This window comes from Pseudochaenichthys georgianus, chromosome 12 (genome assembly GCF_902827115.2).
Source record: "Pseudochaenichthys georgianus chromosome 12, fPseGeo1.2, whole genome shotgun sequence".
Taxonomy (NCBI): Eukaryota; Metazoa; Chordata; class Actinopteri; order Perciformes; family Channichthyidae; genus Pseudochaenichthys; species Pseudochaenichthys georgianus.
In genome coordinates, this window is record NC_047514.1 from 7,843,137 (window position 1) to 7,865,527 (window position 22,391).

General features: G+C 40.7%; 1 protein-coding gene across 1 annotated transcript; it reads left to right on the forward strand.

The window, feature by feature from the left end:
• The first annotated feature begins 737 nt into the window (after positions 1-737).
• atp8b5b (ATPase phospholipid transporting 8B5b) lies at positions 738-21,339 on the forward strand. Its single transcript, XM_034095413.1, has 29 exons — positions 738-1,037; positions 2,590-2,667; positions 2,792-2,850; positions 2,976-3,089; positions 3,292-3,390; positions 3,540-3,601; positions 3,719-3,791; positions 3,960-4,030; positions 4,198-4,280; positions 4,931-5,089; positions 5,854-5,942; positions 6,370-6,563; positions 6,656-6,864; positions 6,951-6,994; positions 7,089-7,254; positions 8,086-8,274; positions 8,418-8,533; positions 8,619-8,783; positions 12,724-12,835; positions 13,010-13,115; positions 15,718-15,868; positions 16,386-16,569; positions 17,089-17,312; positions 17,861-17,944; positions 18,071-18,316; positions 18,830-18,968; positions 19,241-19,371; positions 19,678-19,948; positions 20,225-21,339. The coding sequence occupies exons 2-28, from the start codon at positions 2,613-2,615 to the stop codon at positions 19,939-19,941; spliced, it is 3,588 nt and encodes a 1,195-aa protein (XP_033951304.1). The 5' UTR covers positions 738-1,037; positions 2,590-2,612; the 3' UTR covers positions 19,942-19,948; positions 20,225-21,339.
• The last annotated feature ends 1,052 nt before the right edge of the window (positions 21,340-22,391 follow it).

Below are 22,391 nucleotides of genomic sequence, written 5' to 3' on the forward strand. Positions count from 1 at the left end.
AAAAACAAACAATAAAATAAAAGGGGGGTAATAAATAAAAGGTCTAGCATCTGGTGTCTCGTGCATTATGCATCCATTTGTGTCCACATAGTGCCTTGAGCTTTGACCCCAATGCTTAAACAGTATACCCCCTGCAAAGGATTGTGGGTCGGAATAGCCATAAAATAAAAGCACGCTTGCTTGCATACAGTATAATGCAGGTACTTTTGCATATTGAATTGGACAAACAATATATCGGGACTTTTTTTTGTTTGTAGTATGGGTATTTGTGCATACATGCAGATACTGTAGGCATCTTTGTGCATGTGCACGCACAACACAATAACTAATTTAGCAAGCATGTTGAAGTCCCCTGGATGACACTGGGTTCCTTTGTGTTTGAGCACACATATTAAATTCCATTTTGGAAGAGCATATCCGTCAGGAAGTCACAATATCTGGAGCTGCCATTTGAAGTAATTTATCAAAAATGTGACCGATGATTGGCATTTCCTGCACGTAAGTATATGTAAACTGTTTTAGGCACTGATATTGTAGAGGTAAGTCCCCAGTGTGAGCATGCGCAGCCTCACAGGGTGTGTTACATACCTGACCGCCCCTATTACAACCCTAAAGTTGGCCCTGATTGGCTGTAGCCGTTCACCTGTACTGTGGTGTTACAGCCCCCGTCCTGCCCCGTTTTACCATCCAGGTCCAAAGATCGCTGCAGTGTTTACTCAAGGCCCTGAGCTGTTGGCCGCGGGGGGATCCCAGCTCTTCCTGCACGAACCTGAAACCTCTGCTGCAGGCGCCTCTGTCACCACTCCACCTGTCGTCCATCCTGCGTGTCGTCCATCCTGCGTGTCTTTCATCCCGGCTGGAGGCCCCCGTCTGTCCTCTCTGCTGGAGCCTGGACGTCCAAACAGACCTCTAAGGCCTGGATTTACTTCCTTTAAAGCGGAGGCAAAGGGAGGATTGAAATTTGTTTTTGTCCTCTATTTTTTTTTTAGGGCCCTGTGTTCCTGAGTCTGTCTGCGGAAAACTCATTTTTGTTTCAGGTATGTGGCTGTTTTACATTTGGTTGCACACCTTGGGGAATCGGTGGATGTACAGGCGCTTTTGAGGAAATGGGCTCACGTTTTAAACCCTTAGAAAGGTCATGTATTTCAAATGTTTCTCTCATTTCAAAGTCCAAGCCTAGTGACACACTTCCGATTCACAATAACTCTTTCAAAGTGTTGTGAGAACAATAACAGAGTGAGTTTGGTACTGGCTTTAGTTTTGGATCTATATAACAACACAAATCGGGGGTCAAGCTATTAGCAGTAGTGTAGTTGTGAGAAAAGTGTTTTTCTCTAAGGTGTAGGATATGTTTGACTTATATCGAAAAGGAATACAGTATAGAATAGTAGCTGGTTACTTTCTTTGCTATATATTCAAGCAAGCACCATCCTTTGGCTTACTTTAATTGTTATGAATTTCACCCTGAACATTTCCCACTCTTCCTTTTCCACTTTTGAAAGGATCTGTTGTTCCAAGATCAAACAAAATCACAACTATGAAGCAAAATCAAGATGTTCTGTTTTGTATTCGAAGTCTTCTTCTGCTCACCTGATTCAGAACAAGTCGGAGGTTCACGGTCATATCGCTATCGTAATCTTTGCGATCATGTATTATGTGCCAAAGACTTCACTGTGGTACAAAGGGTTGAGAAGGGAGCGGTTCGATGTGTCTTTACAGCCCTGCAGCACAGATAACGTCTCGAGGATGTTGCCTGATATTGTCTCAATGAAAGAGCTGTGTGTTTTCTCACTTAACGGGTCCTATTATGCTCATTTTCTGGTTTCATATTCTAATGTTGGGCCTCTACCGTGACATGTTTACATGATGTAATGTCCAAAATGCTTCATTTTTCTCATACCGGTTGTGATTGGTCCACTTAGAGATTTTTCCCGCTCATTAGCCTATCACGAACAATGTGTTAGAGCAAGTGTTACATAGTGAAAAATGTATTGGTTTTTTTACATTTTTTATTTATTTAGTCAGGAATTTAAAGAATTTTCCAATTAGGAGTGAATAAAGTTTATTTAATATAATTTAATCAATTGTATGTCTTGTTCCAGGGAGTCCTTGACCATTTTCATGTGTAGTCCTTAGTTCCATGACGAACAGCTACTTTACTAAGATTGCGACTATTTTTAAAAGCTTGCAATTAACGTCAAAAGACGATCTCCAGCCTTGCCTAACTAATTACATTTACTAATAACACCACATGTGTACATTGGGTATAATTGAACACACCTTGCTGTTCAAGGCTAAAAAACATGTTTTTTCGTTGTTTTTTTATCCCCCGTTTCTTCCTTACAATTGTTTTTGCTTAAATTAAATCACTTGTTTCTTCTGCTAGCACTTGGTCATCTATATATCTTTTCACACTGAACCAAAGCTAAACACAAACATGACCTTCCATAAATAAACTGCTTCCCCCTCACTCATGCCAGTTTCCCTTTTGAGTTGATATGTCTGTATGGTCTAACTCAAACGAAATGTATCTTCACTTCACTAAGTTCTATTTATTCTGTGATATGTAAACACAAGCTCTTCCTCCAGGTGTGAGATATGGAGAGCTAAACATGGGATCCGTAACGTCATTCTTTGGCGGGTTGTGCAGGAAAGAGGTGAAGATAGGTGAGTCGGGAAGCTCACACATGTTATTGTGTGTCTGTATATGTCCTAAACTAAAAGTGTGTAACATACAGTACATGGACTCATGGTACTGATGCTTACATAATTCATTATTCTTTTCTAACAGAGGAGGAGAGACTTTTTCGAGCTAACGACAGACCGTACAACCTCTCCTACCAATATGCTGTAAGTATAGACACAAAGCTCTGTGCTAAAGCAGAAGTAATTTGGCATCAAATGAGGCAACATAGTGCTGTAGCTACAGTATCACTTGCTTATGTCCCTTCATGTGTAACTATTCTGTCCTTCAGAACAACGCCATCCGGACCTCCAAATACAATGTGTTCACCTTCCTGCCACTCAACCTCTTCGAGCAGTTCCGGAGGCTTGCCAACGCCTACTTCATGTTCCTCATGGTCCTGCAGGTAGACATTTCTCTTTAAAGTTATTATTATAATATTGTTATTATTATAGTGAGAATCGTGGCAGAAACGGATGTCTTCACCAATGTTATCTGCAAATTCTTTGGCAGTAATTTGACCTTATTTAGCCTCACGAATATTGAATCTGTGTGCCTCATGAACAGATGCATAATATTAAAGCATTGGTGTGTGTTTGTGTCAACAGCTGATCCCACAAATCTCCTCTCTCTCGTGGTTCACGACCGCCGTCCCTCTGGTTTTAGTGCTGTCTATAACAGCAGTCAAAGACGCCAGCGATGACATAGTAAGTTCTAATTATCACAATTGAACAGAACTAAACTGAAACACAATAACTAAAGAGGAACCACACTTAATACTGGGGCAGAATATGACTTACTGAATTCAAAAATATAATCTAATTTATTTTCATTTTGTTCCATGACACCTGAGTAGAACAGACACACAAGCGACAAGCAGGTGAACAACCGCATGGTAAACGTCCTCATCGATGGAGAGTAAGATATTCAACACTGTATACTTTTAACATTTTACAGAGCAGTTTTAGGCTTTGAAAGCTCATATTCTGTTTGCTGTTCTGTGAATTCATGTCATCTTCTTTTTTATCTTGTCAGACTAAAAAAAGAAAAATGGATGAACGTGCAGGTTGGAGACATCATCAAACTGGAGAGTAATCAGTTTGTCACAGTAAGTATGGACATGATTGTTAACTGTGTGTTCATTATGGCGTTTTATAGCGTAAAGCTGATCTATATACGTTGATGCTTTCAGTGAAAACAGCTAGAATAAGTCAAAGTTCCCACAAGTGATTTTTATCTAATCTTCTATCCGTTAACCATGCTGTTTTCATTTCAGGCGGATCTCATGTTGCTGTCCAGCAGCGAGCCTCTCAACCTGGTTTACGTAGAAACAGCTGAGTTAGATGGGTGTGTGTGTGTGTGTGTGTGTGTGTGTGTGTGTGTGGTGTGTGTGTGTGTGTGTGTGTGTGTGTGTGTGTGTGTGTGTGTGTGTGTGTGTGTGTGTGTGTGTGTGTGTTACGGCTAATGTCTCACACTGTCTTCCCTCCTTCTCATGTCCTCTTGGTGTCCCCCAGTGAGACCAATCTGAAGGTGAAGCAGGCGCTGACTGTAACCGGGGATTTGGGGGACAGCACTGACCTCCTGGCTCACTTCAATGGTAAAAATCTGAAATAATAAATGAATCCAAGATGTTGTCAGAATCCCAATCTGGTTTATTGCCCAGTAGGTTTACACATACAAGGAATGTGCTTTGACGCCTAGTGCATGGGTGAAAACAATGGAAGGAATGAAGTTGTACAAAAACATGTAAAAGCTATTTTAAAAACTACAAAAAAAAGAAATGTTTACAAGAATTATATACAAAGGAATATGACAATTTATGATATATGAAAATTGAAATTATTATAGGGAAAAAATATTGAGGGGAAAAGGTTTTAAGTGGATTTGCATTCAAATGTAAGTTTGCTGAATGTGATTTGTAATATTTTTGTATTAGAACTGAAGGTAAGAATCTATTAATATTTGTTCTTATGTAAACCTCTAAGAATCGAGCCAAATAACATATCTACCTCGTGAATGGCTGTGGCTCCAATATGATATATCATAAACATGTTTTGATAACAGTTTCCTTTTATGTAACACTTAGGGCTGCATGTTGTATGAGAGGTGCCATATAAATCAATGCCGTTCTTCATATATTTCTATCTATGAACACAGGCGTTTCAGTGTATAACTCCCTGTAGTTCCACACGATACTTTGACAGTTTACTTGGATATGTTGCTGACACTAGCCTCGGTCTCTCTCAGGTGAAGTCCGATGTGAGCCTCCCAACAACCGGCTGGATAAATTCAAAGGAACCCTGTCTCTGGACGGACAGACCTACTCTCTGGACAACGACAAGGTGCTGCTCAGAGGATGCACGCTGAGGAACACCGAGTGGTGCTTCGGTCTGGTCATCTTTGGAGGTAAGTAGTTCCTCAAGTCTGCTAACGCTTAATGCTGATGTAGTCCAAAAAACGCACGAGGACTGGTACATTTCATTTGGGTTGCACCGCTCATGTCGGGCCAACAGAGGGTGCTAATGCTACACACAACAGACTAGGTCAAGTTGAGTAAATTATGTATTTAAAACACAACGAAATACGGAATAATAACGGTAAATACAGCAATGAATATGTAATAAATGAAATTTAAAAAGATAAAGCCACGTTAAGGTATGTATAATTATTTAATGACACTGCTTTAGCTTCAAGCTATTAATATCTTTGGCAAAACATAAGCTAACTGTTACCACTTTACTACATTCAGTTCGCATTTTATAAGCTTGAAAATAGCTTGCATTTGTCATTACAGGCCTACATTCATTTGTAAAGTATACACTTGATGAGAAAACAATGGTGGGGTAGGTAATTTTGGAGAAAACAGCTCGAGTGCGATAGAATTTGAAAATACACAACCAACACACGCGAACGCGCACATGACCAATGAGGGCACGAGATCTATGCACGAGATAAGTTTGTGCACAGATGGAAGGCTGACAGGCAGGTAGGCCATCCAGTTATTTTAGCCGAGAATATAACAAAAAGTGTATCTCGAGCCGGTTTCTCAAACTTACCTACCCCACCTTTAACATTAAATGTGAATGGCTTATTAGGAGTGTCTGAGGTGGATTTTGTACCTTTGCTTACATGATTTTCAATGCATCTAAAAAGAAGTTGAATGTTTCCAGGTCCAGACACCAAGCTGATGCAGAACAGTGGAAAGACCACATTCAAACGCACCAGCATCGACCACCTGATGAATGTCCTGGTGTTGTGGGTGAGTGTCTTGTCCATGCTCACTGCCACACAAACACACGCACACAGTCAGCAGAAAAGGTTTTCTTATGTTATCTAAGTGTTCATATTACAGTATGTTATACATTTGCTTTGCTCCTTTGTTGTAGCAACAAATGGAATTGGGTATTTAATTTTTATGACTGTAGTTTTCTCATTAAATAAACTATTTAACAATTAAACCAAATTACGATTAATCTGGCTGAAATTTCACATTGCAATGCTAAAGAAATAGGGGGAAAAAGCATAATATAATTTCAGGATTGTGCACTGCTTGATTTTGCAAATAACTAATCGACTCCTTTAACAAACACTGGGGAAAACCTTGTTTGTGTCTTTCCTCTTCCTGTTTTTTTGTTGTTAATGTACAAGTCAATTGATGTCAATGTGTGCTATCCTGAATCCATCAGATCTTTGGCTTCCTGGCATCCATGTGCGCCATTCTGGCCATCGGCAGTGCAATCTGGGAGGTAAGGGAGGGCTCTGTGTTTACGGTCTTCCTCCCTCGTGATCCGGGGGTCGGTGCTGGCCTCACATCCTTCCTCTCCTTTTGGTCCTACGTCATCATCCTCAACACGGTGGTGCCCATTTCGCTTTATGTCAGGTAGGTACAGAAATCTACATCATTTATCGTGACGCCTTCAGAGTTAGAGTTGTCTTGCGTCTTACACTGATCCCTTTTTGTTTGAACATCAGTGTGGAGATCATCCGCCTGGGGAACAGCTTCTACATAGACTGGGACAGGAAAATGTATTACCCAAAGAATGACACCCCTGCCCATGCGAGGACCACCACCCTGAACGAGGAGCTGGGCCAGATCAAATACATCTTCAGTGACAAGACTGGAACTCTGACGCAGAACATCATGGCTTTCAACAAGTGCTCTATCAACGGGAAAGCCTACGGTGAGCTGCTCTGATAACGATAAACTCCTTAATGTGGGAATGAGTTAGGATGATAAGATGTCTGAAATAAGGTCTCTGTTATTCAGGGGAGCTGTTTGACTTTTCTGGACAAAGAGTGGAAATAACTGAGGTGAGAGGGGAAAACTGATACACAGTTTTTTATATATTTGTGAATCTTGTCTCCAGCTCTTTAGTTTCTCTGTCTGCTTCTGTTCTGTCTGCAGAAGACAGAGAGATTGGACTTCTCCTGGAACCAGCTGGCGGATCCCAAGTTCATCTTTCACGACCACAGTCTGCTGGAGACGGTGAAGGAGGGGAACCCAGAGGCTCAGGACTTCTTCCGCCTGCTGGCTCTGTGCCACACAGTGATGCCCGAGGAGAAGAAGGAGGGTGAGCGACCTCTAGTGGCAAGGCTTTGTTGCATAACAGAAGAATCACATTGCCCATGTTCTGTCTTTGGTGATTATTTGTGTGCAGATAAAAGGCAAAAGTTAACTAAATCTTAGTGAATACAAAAAACATTGTAAAATAAAAAGTAGCAATACTAAAAAAAAAATATATTAATAAACTAAAATATAAGTTATTGAAGGAGCCAGGAAAGAATTCCAAACAAATCGTAAAAAGAAACTGTATATTACATTACATTACATTACATTTAGCTGACGCTTTTATCCAAAGCGACTTACAATAAGTACATTCGACCAGGAAGACACAACCTTGAAGAAAACAGAATAGTATAAGTACATCAGGTTTCATAGAGCCAAGCATTTCAAGTGCTACTCAACTGGCTATAGATAAGCCAGTCCTTTATTAGTATATAAGTGCTCTGTTAGCAGTTCTTTGTTAGTAATTCTATCGCTCGAGGTGGAGTCGAAAGAGATGAGTTTTCAGTCTGCGCCGGAAGGTGTGTAAGCTTTCTGCTGTCCTGATGTCAATGGGGAGCTCATTCCACCATTTTGGAGCCAGGATAGCAAACCCACGTGTTTTTGCTGAATATTGCACATTAAGACAACATAGTAAATATACACACATAGAGATACTTCTGAAATATACAGATCGCTTCTCTTTTTTACTCTAATATATTTTCCTTTTTTATATGAACCATTTACCAGGTATCATTTGAGATAGGTATTAAAGCCAACATGCTCTCTAGTGACCCAGTGGAAGAAAGCAATGCCTCCTCCTACTACAGAAATCCTCACATTTTAATCTTTCTTTTAGGGGAGCTGTACTATCAGGCTCAGTCTCCTGACGAGGGCGCTCTGGTGACCGCAGCGAGGAACTTCGGCTTTGTGTTCCGCTCACGCACACCGGAGAGCATCACGGCCATGGAGATGGGAAAACAAGTCACATATGAACTCCTTGCGGTTCTTGACTTCAACAACTTGCGAAAGAGGATGTCAGTCATAGGTGAGAGAAATATGTGGTACATTTATTTATTTTGTTTTAGTTTTTTCCAAAACTTGTTGTTTGAAGATAGTAATTAAAAATGTTCTTAAGATATTTAATCAATAACAATGCCCTCACTAAGCAACTTTCACCATGATTTGCAGTGCGTAGCCCCGAAGGCAAGTTGACTCTATACTGCAAAGGAGCAGACACCATCATCTATGAGAGACTACACCCGTCCTGCAACAAACTGAAGGAGGTCACCACGGGACACCTGAACGTGAGCCATGCAGTTCGATTGATGTGATATAACACTCAGCAATCATCAGGATTTTTTTTATTTGACCTGTTCTGAACTGAAACAGGAGTATGCAGGCGACGGTCTCCGGACTCTGGTCCTGGCCTACAAAGATCTGGATGAGGATTACATGGATAAGTGGAGAAAGCGCCACCATGAGGCCAGCACCGCCATGGACGGCCGAGAGGAGATGCTCGATGAACTTTACGAAGAGATAGAGAAAGACCTGCAGGTGAGTCTGGACTGGGTTGTATAAAGAAAATCATAAATCACATTATTTTTGACCAAATACCTCAATAAAGATACTAGGCGCATTCACACTGCGGTACTTTTCCCACAAAGGTTCATGCGAACTTAGTTCATGATCGCGTTCACACCAAAAAGAGCCGGTACTAAAATGAGTTTATGCGAACCTTTTTACCCCCTCGAAAGTCCCTGCTAGAGAGCAGGGACTTTCGAGCGGCTCTTTTGTGAGAAAAGAGCTATATTTCTGATTGGCTGGGCGGATTGCAAACCACGCCCCGTAAAACTCCCAAAAAGTTTTGTGAAGCCGCCATTTTATTATCCTCGCATTAGCATTATTAGCATTAGCCCAGCGCAGAAACGCAGAGAGACTAACTTATGGCAACACAAAATAAAACATGGGAGCGGTGGAGATGAGGAGGTGTCGGTGTTCTGGCGATTTACTCGGAAGCTAGTCCCCAACTCCGGGGACTTCCGGTGTAGGTACCAGATGTGTTCGGGGTACCATATGTGTTCGGGTGTATTTCCGTCGCATCCGTCATATCCGTCATATTTTACGGCAACTCAAGAGGGCCATGATGGTCAAATTCCGAACATTTAAACATAGCCGACACTTCATTCTTTACTTTGTCCGTTATTATATGTAGAAGATTATACTTTTTCTCCGTCATGTTGTTTCCATAGCAACAACTTAAAACAGGCATAGCCTACACTTCATTCTTTACTTTGTTCGTTATTATATGTAGAAGATATTCATGTTGTTTCCATAGCAACAACTTCAAACAACAACTAACCGCTAGCCGCAAAGCTAGCATCACAGCCACTGCTCCGTTTTCAGAGACTTTGCGCACGTTTTTCACAAACATTTTCACACGCTAGGAGTACTTCCATTCGCTTCGTCTTGATCTGTAGATGTGATTTGATGTGTCGTGTGTCCCCCAACTCCTCTCCAAAGTTCAGATATTTAATAAAATACTCAGGGGAGTTTCCTGAATTTTCATGCCCAAAGCCAAGCACTAGGCCCTGGGTAAATTAAGAGGCTGATCTCGGGCACTTTTGTCCACTTTCCCTGGTGGTAGAAACTCAAGCCAGACATCCCTGGAATCGTCTCAGAGAGTAGATGATCAGTGGGGCCTTGTTTTTACTGAATGATTTGTTTTTTTATGGGGAATTCAAATATGAGCTTATTTTTAGGATTTTCGGAGACTTTGCACACGTTTTCACAAACATTTTCACGCTAGGAGTATGGGAGTACTTCCATTCGCTTTTTCTTGATCTGTAGATGTGATTTGATGTGTCGTGTGTCTCCAAACTCCTCTCCAAAGTTCAGATACTATATAAAAATACTAAAAGGTAAATAAAACATGAAACATAATGACAAAATAACAACCTGAAAGATATGTATTATATCTACACATTTCGTAATTATCTAATCTAGTGGCCTTATAAAAGTGTTGGCTAAAGTAACGCAGAATATATATTTTTTTTAATTGTAAATAATTAGAAACATTATTTATGTGCACAAGTACATGGGACCCCACCATAGCACCCCACACATAACAAGCTGTCCCGAGTTCCTCCGGCTGCAGTTCCGCAGACGGCCGGTGTGTGGCAGCAGAGCGCTGGGAGCAGAGGGAGGTGAGTAGACGGATATGACGGATGCGACGGAAATACACCCGAACATATCTGGTAGCCCGAACACATCGAAGAGGCTTCTCAATACTCAAATTTCCCCTCCTCGACTCCCCTCCTCGATACTTAGACCCGCCCACAGGAGATGCGAGCGGAGGACCGAGGAGAGAGGAGGGGAAGCAGCAGACGTTTAAAGAAATGAGAACTCCTCTCCTCTGAGCGGTCATATTAAAGCGACGTCCGTTCATGATTACGTGGCAACAGCTGCATCAGCTGTCAGTGTTTTGTCATATTTTATAATCTCTGTTAGATCAGCTGAACATTGTTCCCCCACATATTTACTTTGAATTCATTGAGAGTGCGGTATAATGAGACAATAACAGGCTACAGATGCGGACACACAGACACAAATATATTTATATAAATATATGCAATTTAAAGTATGAGAGCACTCTCATAATAACGTAACACAATCAGAGACTGGATATATCCCCCCCCCCCCCTCCCTCTCTCTAGTCGCTGAAATGGGGAATTGAAATTACGGGCCAAAAGTTGTATTTGCAATTTAAAAGTAAGCAGAGGACACCAAACCAACTAAGACCTGTCTGTCCGCCGCATCTGCGCACACACTGTACCACACACACACCTACACACTGTACAGGACACACCTACACACTGTACCCCCCACACACACACACACACACACACACACACACACACACACACACACACACACACACACACACACACACACACACACACACACACACACACACACACACACACACACACACACACACACACACACACACACACACACCTACAGCTCCTAAAGCATAATCAGGCTACAGCCGTTGTGTATTTTATTATGTGAAGCACTAAATGTAGACTCTTTGTTTGTATATATCTACTAAACTAAAGCAAATAAAGAGAGTAGGCCTGTTATACTGAGTGATATTTATTTTACACACTGCTCTGCTTTCTGCAGGACCTCACAGCTGTTCTCACTGTAAACATCGCGTTGCGATGAGAGCAGTTTCTAAAATAATATCCAGGGGATGCATGCAGAGCTGTCATTGGCTGAGATAAGTCCGGCCGTGTGTCACGCCTCCACCGTTCCCGGAAATGCATCCGCGGAGGAGCCGTGGAGGAACCATCAGTGTATCCTCGGTTATAGCTCCTCCAGAGAGCCTCCTCGACGCTCGATCCTCGGTGTGCATTTAGAGAAATGAGACGTCCTTCAAAATGGCGCGCTGAAATTCATTTCCGGGTCACTACCGGAGGACCGAGGAGTCGAGGAGTCGAGGAGGGGAAATTTGAGTATTGAGAAGCCTCTCGAGAAGGGTCTAGCTGCGGCCGCGGCCAGTACACGGCGGTACACGATGGTACACGACACGCCCACCTGACACGACACTACGGTGGCTGAGAAGGGTCTAGCTGCGGCCGCGGACAGTGGAGGTTGAACCAAGCCCCCAGGAGTGCGCTGGAGTCTTGTGGCCAAACGGCGGTACTACACTTCCTTTGTGGTCTCTAACTCGTTGGATAATTTTTTTTAAACTAAATAAACTACCCAGTATGAACGTTCCCGGGTAGCAGTTATCTTCCCTCCCTTCAATCTAACCCTTCCCTTCCCCCCATCCTAACTCTAACCACTCCCTACCTTTTTACCTAATCCTAATCTTCCTTCCTCCCTCCTAAACCCCAAAACCTCTCCTACTGTAAGAAATGAAAATCAATGTTACATGGGTTGTATGATGTAAATCTCGTCAATTCGCTTTTAACGGTGGTGCCTCTCAGCCACCGTAGTGTTGTGTCAGGTGGGCGTGTCGTGTACCATCGTGTACCGCCGTGTACTGGCCGCGGCCGCAGCTAGACCATATTGAACACATCTGGTACTGACACCGGCCGGGGACTTTGGGCGGCAGTATACGCCGTGAAGTGGTTTGCGGCCTGCCAGTAAACCCAAAGCAGAAGAAGAGGAAGTGACGTCAGCGGCTTCATTTGCCTAATCCACCCCCAGGGACTTTTTTCGGTCTGAACGCGATCTGTATTTAGTTCATGCGAACTACTGAGTTCGCATGAACTAAATTCGCATGAACCTTTGTGGGAAAAGTACCGCAGTGTGAATGCGCCTACTGTGATGATATTGTAAGGTTTACCATTGATGCTTGTGTTACAATTGTTGTTTTAAACATACAATATTGGGGGGAAAAGTGAAATTATTGTTGCTTTTTACACACAGAATGATACAAAATAATAGTTTCTTCTATCAACACCCCATACTCTGTGGTTTTTAGCTGTTGGGAGCCACAGCTGTGGAGGACAAGCTGCAGGACGGCGTGCCGCAGACCATAGAGCAACTGGCTAAAGCTGACATCAAAATCTGGGTGTTGACTGGGGATAAACAGGGTGAGTGTCACAAATGATATTTACCAATATAGATAATACAGTATTATAATGTGAAATAAATATGTTTGTGTTTATATGATCATCCTGTGTCATCGGTTACTGAACGAGTCATGGACTAGACATGTTTAGCAGATTATTTGAATCAGTCATACAAACATGTATGTTTTGAAACAGAGACGGCGGAGAACATCGGGTATTCCTGCAACATGCTGAGAGAGGAGATGAAGGAGATTTTCGTCATGGCGGCCAATACGCCTGAAGGAGTCAAAGAGGAGCTGGTGTAAATTACTCACACACAAATAACTACACACAGGAGGGGTCTGCTCATCAGAGGCTGAGGAAACATCATCTTACTTCAATTAATACATTGAATTAAACACACTGAGGCTTTTAGATGTTTTACTTTTTGGTATACTCAAATCATTATACAGGGTTCGTACGGTCATTGAAAACCTGGAAAAGTCATGGAAATTCAAAATGCAAATTCCAGGCCCTGGAAAAGTTATGGAAAACGATGTTTTTCCCAAAGTTTTGGAAAAGTCATGGAAATGTAACTAAAGTTGCGTCAAATATAATTTACATTTTATCTAATCGCCACAATAATCTGCGGTCGCGAGCTGTTATGTGCCATCATGACGCGCATGGTGTTATTTTTTAATATATGAAGCGCGAGCTGTGTGCTCGAGTCTTCCTGCCTGTCGGTTGAACTCTGCTGCTCCGGTGTGAGGGTCAACTAGATTAGCTACGGTGCGTTCGTTAACTGTGCGGAGTCACTGTGGCACAGACTGTACCGCTGGTGAACAGCTGTTAGAACGGGCCGTTCAGGTGTTCAGAGCGGCAGAGCGTGATGTGAACTGAAATGTTTTTCTGTCACAATATCATTAAGGAATTGTTGAGCTAGCTAGCTAGCTAGCATACATTGTCACTATCTGCTAACGTTAAAAAAAGCCTTCGTTTTCTAATAGTTTTTTTCATAGGCTATAAACGGAGGTGGTATAAGTATAGATATTGTGCTAGAGTAAAAGTAGAAGTACTCAGATGTTGTTCTTAAAAGTAGAAGTACTCAGGTCTTGTACTTGAGTAAAAGTAGAAGTACTCAGATCTTGTCCTTGAGTTAAAGTAGAAGTACTCAGATAAGTAAAAGTAGAAGTACTCAGATCTTGTACTTTAGTAGAAGTGGAAGTACTCAGATCTTGTACTTTAGTAGAAGTGGAAGTACTCAGATCTTGTACTTAATAAAAGTATAGTACTCAGATGTTGTACTTGAGTAAAAGTAGAAGTACTCAGATCTTGTACTTGAGTATAAGTACTCAGGTCTTGTACTTGAGTAAAAGTAGAAGTACTCAGATCTTGTACTTGAGTAAAAGTAGAAGTACTCTGATCTTGTAGTAAACGTAGAAGTACTCAGATCTTGTACTTGAGTAAAAGTAGAAGTATCAGAGTGTAGGAATACTCTGTTACAGTAAAAGTCCTGCATTCAAAATGTTACTCAAGTAAAAGTGCAAAAGTATTATCATCAAAATATAGTGAAAGTAGCGACAGTAAAAGTAGTCGTTGTGCAGATTTGTCCATTTCAGAATAATATATATGATATGTTTTATAATGATTGATCATGAAAGTGTTCTCAAAGCTGGTAAAGGTGCAGCTAGTTTGAATGACTTTGTATACTGCAGGGTAGCTTGTGACTTTACTCCAGGTGGAACTAAAGTCTGATTCAACACTTGATTATATTTCACATCATTCATCCACATCTGTAGAGTAACTAAAGGTATTAAATACATGTAGTGGAGGAAAAGTACACCATGTTCCTCTGAACTGTAGTGGAGTAGAAGTACACCATGTACCTCTGAACTGTAGTGGAGTAGAAGTACACCATGTACCTCTGAACTGTAGAGGAGTAGAAGTACACCATGTACCTCTGAACTGTAGAGGAGTAGAAGTACACCATGTACCTCTGAACTGTAGGGGAGTAGAAGTACAAAGTAGCAAAACATTGAAATACTTAAATAAAGTACAAGTATCTCAAAATTGTACCCACCTATAGTACTTGTTGAGTTTATGAACTTAGTTACTTTACACCAGTGGCTATACAGATAGAAAGACAAAGCCTTGCACAGAGGCATGACAATACATTTTCAAAATGCTCAACAGTGCTGCCAGAATTATAAACTGACTGCTACACAATTAAAATATATGCTTTTATATATTTCTATTAGATGTGACTCTTTGGCGTTTCTGTTATTATTGACACTGCTGCTTTCAGGGGGTCAGGGGTCGGGTCCTTGCCACCTTTTTCATACCTGATGACTTTGCCTCCCTGACTACAGTTGCTTTAGCGTGTAGAAGCTAGTAAGCCTACTATTTGATTTGTTTTAGATAGGCACAACATGTGCAGATCTTATTTCCCTGTTCCATGTTCAAATAAACCATTTTCAGTGGGAATTTTTTTTCGGTCATGGAAAATGAGGTAAAGGTCATTGAGAAGTCATAGAAAAGTCATTGAAAATCATTGGTGAAAAAGTGTATGAACCCTGATTATACTTCTTCATCCCGGAGGTAATGGGGTTTAGTGACAAATGTCCAATAAAAAAATACAAATAAAATATAATGAAAATATGTATATACACACATAGATGAAATGAAAAAAGATATGTACATTTATAAATGTATATTACAAAATATAGAGTGATGTTTTAGTATTTAGTTTTACTGATATGCACTTAGCACTTGTTATCTCCAAATGACAGTGGTTTAATTAGTATGTGTATACTGTATGAGTTAAATTATTGTTTGTATCCCAATTACATTACTGTGGAAAACATAAAAATTCATAAAAATGTCAACGTTTTTTTTTTTTCGTCTCCGTTTCCTCCTTTTTTCAGGAATGCAAGAAGGAAAATGTGTCCAGAATCGGCGGACGAGCCGTCTGTGATCTCGTCTCGCGCCGGTCTGTTCTGGCTCCAGAAGATAGAGAGGGTGGAGGATGAGAAGGTGGAGGGAGAATACGGCCTGGTTATCAACGGACACAGTCTGGTAAGAAAGCACATTTCTAAATGTTTCCCTTTTTGCTAAATATATCAGCTATCCAAAGAAAGTCTTTCTAAAAATCCTTTTTATTTTATTTTTTAACAATTCAAATATACATATTTATATTATACAGACCTTTTCAGATGATTCTAGTACCTTTTTGTTTTGTTTGTTCTTCATAAAGACATTTTTCTTTGTATTTTAAATGCTTAATCTTTGTTTGATTTGATCAATATGTGTATTTTAGACACTCTTGCAGAAAGCTAGAATATTGAAAATCAAGTTTAATAAGGAAACATATTAGAAAGTGGAAGTATTCACTTATTCCTGGTAGAATATTATTACATGTTTACATGCTTCTGGAAAATAATTAAATGAAGGATTAAGTATTTATTCACTAGAATGTACTGTATTTCTCTACAGTGGGGAGAGGACTTATGTTAGGTGTTTTGAGGGGGTTAGGGTTGTGTTTGAGGGTTAGACCTGACTCGTTACCTAACCAGTTCTTCCCTTTGCTCCTCAGGCCTTTGCTCTGGAGAAGGACCTGCACCTGGAGCTGCTGAGGACGGCCTGTATGTGTCAGACGGTGATCTGCTGCAGGGTCACCCCCTTGCAGAAGGCCCAGGTGGTTCAGCTGGTGAAGAAATACAAGCAGGCCATCACTCTGGCCATCGGGGACGGGGCCAACGATGTCAGCATGATCAAGGGTGAGCTCTCTCAACTCAGACACTGTAGAGTGGTGCAGGAATGAATCCTTAATCCTGGGAATGTGTTAGCATTTGACCACTTCTGGTTCCCTTGTCTCAAAGGTTTTTGGAGCCTAAAACCGATTGCTAGCAAGGGACTAAATGAGATTACTAAATGTCATCACGCGAAAGTCGCGAATATTAGCCGCCTTTAGCGTAGCGTTGGTTAAGTTGTGTGACCATGATGTTGTTAGTTTAGAGCATTACGTTATAATATTTGGTAGTTATCTTGCTGCACTAAACTTGTAAGTATCAAAAACGTGCCAAATATGTCATTTTTGTATGTTCATTTTTCCAAACTCCAATGGAAGAATCCCATTGCGAGGGAGCCCTTGCAATGCTAACTGCCTGGTCTGTCTAGAAAAATACGTCATCACTGCACCACTCTATTGAGCTTTTGTAAAACTAAATAGCCAGAAAATACGTACTGTTTTTTTATTAATAAAATGTTCGTTTCTGTCTTTCCTGTCTGTCCTACAGCCGCTCACATCGGCGTGGGTATCAGCGGTCAGGAGGGCATGCAGGCGGTCCTCTCCAGCGACTACTCCTTCGCTCAGTTCCGTTACCTGCAGCGCCTCCTGCTGGTGCACGGCCGCTGGTCCTACCTGCGCATGTGCAAGTTCTTACAGTACTTCTTTTACAAGAACTTCACATTCACCTTCGTTCATTTCTGGTACGCCTTCTTCTGTGGCTTCTCTGCACAGGTGAGGGACACAGAATGTTCTTTCATAATTAAAAGGGTTACATGTAGAGAGAAGAAATAAGGGATCACATGAGACACACAAGTAAGAACGACGGGTATATACAGTATGTAAAAATAATAATAAATCGAACCAATCCACAGATAAATAAATGATTCTAATTTATGTTTTACAGATGTATACATGTATTGCAATTCAGGGGATGTTCAATATTCACATGGATATTATACAATATAACAACAAATACAGACTGAAATGCCATAAGGTTGAAACAAAACCTCATACAGTAATTCCACCTAAATATGAATATTATTTTCTTTACAAAACTAAATATGGCTGACTTATTGAAGTGTACTGAAACAATCCCACAGATAGGCTCAAGCTAAAATGTAAAGGACACGTTTGGAAATGTTTCTATCCAAAAATGTATTTGGAAAAAACTATTTCCAAATTGTCGTGACATTTTCTTTACCAAATGTTGCTCTGGAGGCGTTAACATGAGTACATATAATGTTATTAACACTGTATTTACATGTTGTTGGTGGTCACAGACAGTGTATGACGAGTGGTTCATCACCCTGTATAACCTGGTGTACACGGCGCTTCCTGTCCTCGGCATGAGCCTCTTTGACCAGGTATGCACTAAGGGGGGAATTATTAATAAATCAGTTTGGAATAACTCAAATCAAACATTTTCTTTTGTTGAAAATGATATGAGTCATCAGTATTTATCCTCTCTCACTGATGCTGTGTTTGTGCAGGATGTGAACGACCGCTGGAGCTCCCAGTACCCTCAGCTCTACACTCCGGGCCAGCTCAACCTGTACTTCAGTAAGAAGATGTTTGTGCGCTGCATGCTGCACAGCTGCTACAGCTCCCTCATCCTCTTCTTCATCCCGTGGGCCGCCATGTACGACACAGTGCGAGACGACGGCAAAGACATCGCCGACTATCAGTCCTTCGCTCTGTTGGCGCAGACCTGCCTGCTGATCGTGATGAGCGTGCAGGTGAGGAGAACACTTCCTGTCTCCAGGAGCAACACACCATGTAGCAAGGGTGCAGGGGCTTTGAATTAATATAATAAAGTGCTTTTTTAAGATATTTGAATACATTGCTATGATGGCATATCAGGGCCATTGTAGGTTAAAATAATGAAAAATGTGTTGAATATTTTCATGAAAATATATTTCTCTGATATTATAAAAATATATATTTGCCAGAAAAATCTTTGAAATATTCAAATTAAAGTCGCACATTTTTGAGAAAAATTAACTTAAAAAATATATAATTTTTCTCTGAAATGTAAAACTAATCATGGAAATTCATTTAAAAAAAATAAAAAGTATTCACTCCCTCTGTGGGACAATAACATATTTCTGATTCTGAAATTATTGAAATACAATTTTCTCTATAAATCAAATCAAAATGCCATAAATACCAAAAACACAACATTTAAGAGGAAATATACATTTTATTCATAATAAAATATAAATAATGTTTTTTTTTGTTGCATTTTTCAGCTTTGTCTCGACACATTTTACTGGACGGCAGTGAACCAGTTTTTTGTTTGGGGCAGCCTGGCCTCCTACTTCGCCATCACACTCACCATGTACAGCAACGGCATGTTCCTCATCTTCACCTCCTCCTTCCCCTTCATCGGTGAGTTCACTCAGCTCATTCAGGGAGGCAGATTGTTGCATGTTTTTTCAAATATGAGTCTTCTGAAACGGGCAACGCAATAATGTACAAGGTAATGTCTTATAAAAGGCCAATCTCGATATACCAATGTCAATTATTTGTCATGTCATCCTCTTTTTTGTGAGTATTTTAATTATGTGCACAATCACTTACGACCAATATACAATATAATTGTTTTGTTGAATAGCAAAACCGTTTACTCAGTGATTCTGACTGATTTTGATCAACTCCAGGCACGGCGAGAAACTCTCTGACCCAGCCCAACGTGTGGCTCACCATCTTCCTGACGTCCCTCCTCTGTATTCTGCCTGTGGTGGCTTACCGCTTCATCGTCCTTCAGCTCCGGCCCACCATCAACGACAAGGTGAGAACATGTCACAGTAGAAGCACAACATGTATAAACCTGAACATCAGCATCATAGGTCCACAAAGTTTGGAATTTGTATTGGTTAAGCAGCAAGTAAAAAGCCTTTGCACATGAATACAAAAAAACAGTAAATATCTTGACAATAGGAATATACCCAATACACAATATGAAGATATATGGACTGAGTTATAATTCACTATGATAGACTAACCTACTTCTCCTAAAGAATCTATCAACATTGGATAAATACATTACAAAATGAACCCACATCTTCATTTAATTCTCGTCCCTCTCTCCCTGTAGGTGAGATACAAGCTTCGTAAGGAGGCTCTGCCGGCCCCCGCACCCCGCCGCCCCCCCACCAGGCGTATCAGCACCCGACGCTCCGGCTACGCCTTCTCCCACGCTCAGGGCTACGGAGACCTGGTGACGTCCCGCCGCTTCCTGCTGAGGCTGCCCCTGAAGAGCCGCCCCCTATTCTCTCAGACCGACTCTCCTCTGGCTCAGAACCAGCCGCAGCACTACCGCACCATCGCAGAGGGTCAGGAGGATGCTCAGAGCCCGTAGGCTGGAGGTAGAGCGCTTTGATTTTGAAATACAGGGTAAAGCACACCATCTGGATAGTTTCCGCGGAACTTTCACACTTGACTTTGAGTTTTTTTGTGAGGTATGAATGTTGTTATCACTGTGAACCTGTGGCTCAAAAGAAGGAGAGGACCACAATGCTGCTTCTGCAGGTTTTAGCTAACTAAGTATAACACTGTTAATACAGAAACACTTCAGTCTACATTATTCATGAGCATTTTTCAAAGCATACCACTGTGTTTGACACTTATTTTCTTCCTTACAGATAGATTCATTTCATTACAACGACAATCAAGAAAATCCAGACGTCGTATGTTAAAATGTTTTCAGCAGGGATGCTTTCGGAGAAAAAACTGAACATTCTTCAGATGCTTCAAAGCACATTTTAGTAAAGCGAGAGAGAGATTAAATCTGCATTATCTTACATTTCAGGTTTTTACTCTTTTAATACACCGTCAACATGCCTACTCAGGATTCGTGAATGCTAAGGAATTTATGGGGGAAAATGTTGTGCTTGATTAAAAAATATTTTGTGTAACAATTGAAATGTAGGCATACTAGATAGATATTTTTTTAATACCAACGTTAGCAAATGGTCTATGTTCCAGTGTTTGCTTACTGGCCTTCTTAGCACTTTTTTAGCAAATTGGCCTAGAATAAATCCTTGAATTTGATGTATTTGATGCTTTGGAACAGCTGACTCAAATTTCAGAAGTCAACACAACATTTACTGCACTAACAAGGAGAGTTTTTAATTTAAATTGAACCGTGCCTCCTCACAGCCCAGCTGCCTTCGAAGACTGTTCAATAACTGTATATTTGACAGGGAAAAAAAGTTTGCATTGCCTATCTCAAGCATGACTTCACAAATGATAAGACATACTGTGCATAGCTACTTAATGGGCTACAACTTGCACAATGAGAATGAGATTAACTTTGTGTCCTGATCTGTAGATGTTTTTGTGTAAAGGTTGCCACTACCTGATCTGGTGAAACTGGACTCCCACAGTGCCTGCAACATGAAGATGCCTTTTATAACTTTGTATTTGTTTTCCTTGAAAAGTGAATTGTCATGACTCAGGGTGTCATTCTGAGAAAAGAGTCATTTCTGTTAAGATCTAGGAACCTCTGTTGTTTACATTCTGATTTACATTTTTGTTAAACCTTGTTATATTTCCCTGCTCTGTGTTAATAACCTGTCTGCTCATGTAATATGTCTGTCGCCTATGAAGAGATTAGGTACCGCAGTATTCTCAAAGTACAGCCAGGGGTCAGTGTGGACCCTTTATCAGAAAAATGAAGGTGTACAGTGATGGTTTAAGTGTCAAAAAAGAACAGTGAAAGCATATATTTCCTTATAAAATCATTTTTTTAAGTCCAGCAACATATCCTGTTTTCATTTTAACATTTGTATCATTTAAGTCTACTAGAGTCAAATCAAGGAGATTTTAAAATATTTCATCGTCAAATAAGATCATAAAATTGACAATGTACTGGATGATGTTTTTTATTTAAAGCTCTTAACAGCATTTTTGCCTTCAAACAGGATCATTATGGGATTTGTATAATGCTTCTTTGAATTAAAACTAGGCATGTATATTATAGATTGATTGATAGAAACATGCATACAAGTGCAAGCCTTTACACAGACAGCTATAACTGTATAAAGTTCAACAATGTTTGATTATTGTAAATATTGTATCACCTTCCCACATCTCTCTCTGCCTGTCATACATCGTACATACATCCTTGACTGTAACATCTGCACACACACACACACACACACACAGATTACTGCATTCAGTCAGTTTTCTCTGGGACTGCCAGCGATGACATCACTGGTGGAGGGCTGTCCCATGGCTCGGTACCAAAAAAGCTTTTCCGGTCCACAAGGTGTGAATGAATAACAGTTTTTTTTTAAAAAAGAAAACAGTAACTGAAGAGGATAACATTTCTAAAAACATCCTTAGAATTGGAGAAATGTGCTCAAAATCTAAAGGTTAACAAGAAGGTTAAAGAAAAAACATTTTAGAAATCAAAACTCTTCGCATTCATTTTGATAGATTTCCCCGTTAACTTGACATGATGCCCCTGAATGCCACATTTATTCAGCGTAAAGGTTAAAAAATGAAACTCAAACAGCCCCCCCCCCCTTATGGCGGTGCAGCAGTCAGCAGTCTCCAGTGAAGGTCAGTGAAGGTCGCTGCATAATCCCACAGTATGGAACAGGAATGATTTATAAATATCCTGCCAGTGTGACACACCCAAACCACAACCACAGACTATTTTTCACTACGTAACAACCTGAGATAGTGTTTCTGATTAACCAGATAAACATTGTTAAACTTGAATCTAACATGTTCTATTCATTACAACTTACCTTCTTCTCCATATCGTTGAAATAAGAAGCGAGCAGAGACCCACAAATAAGT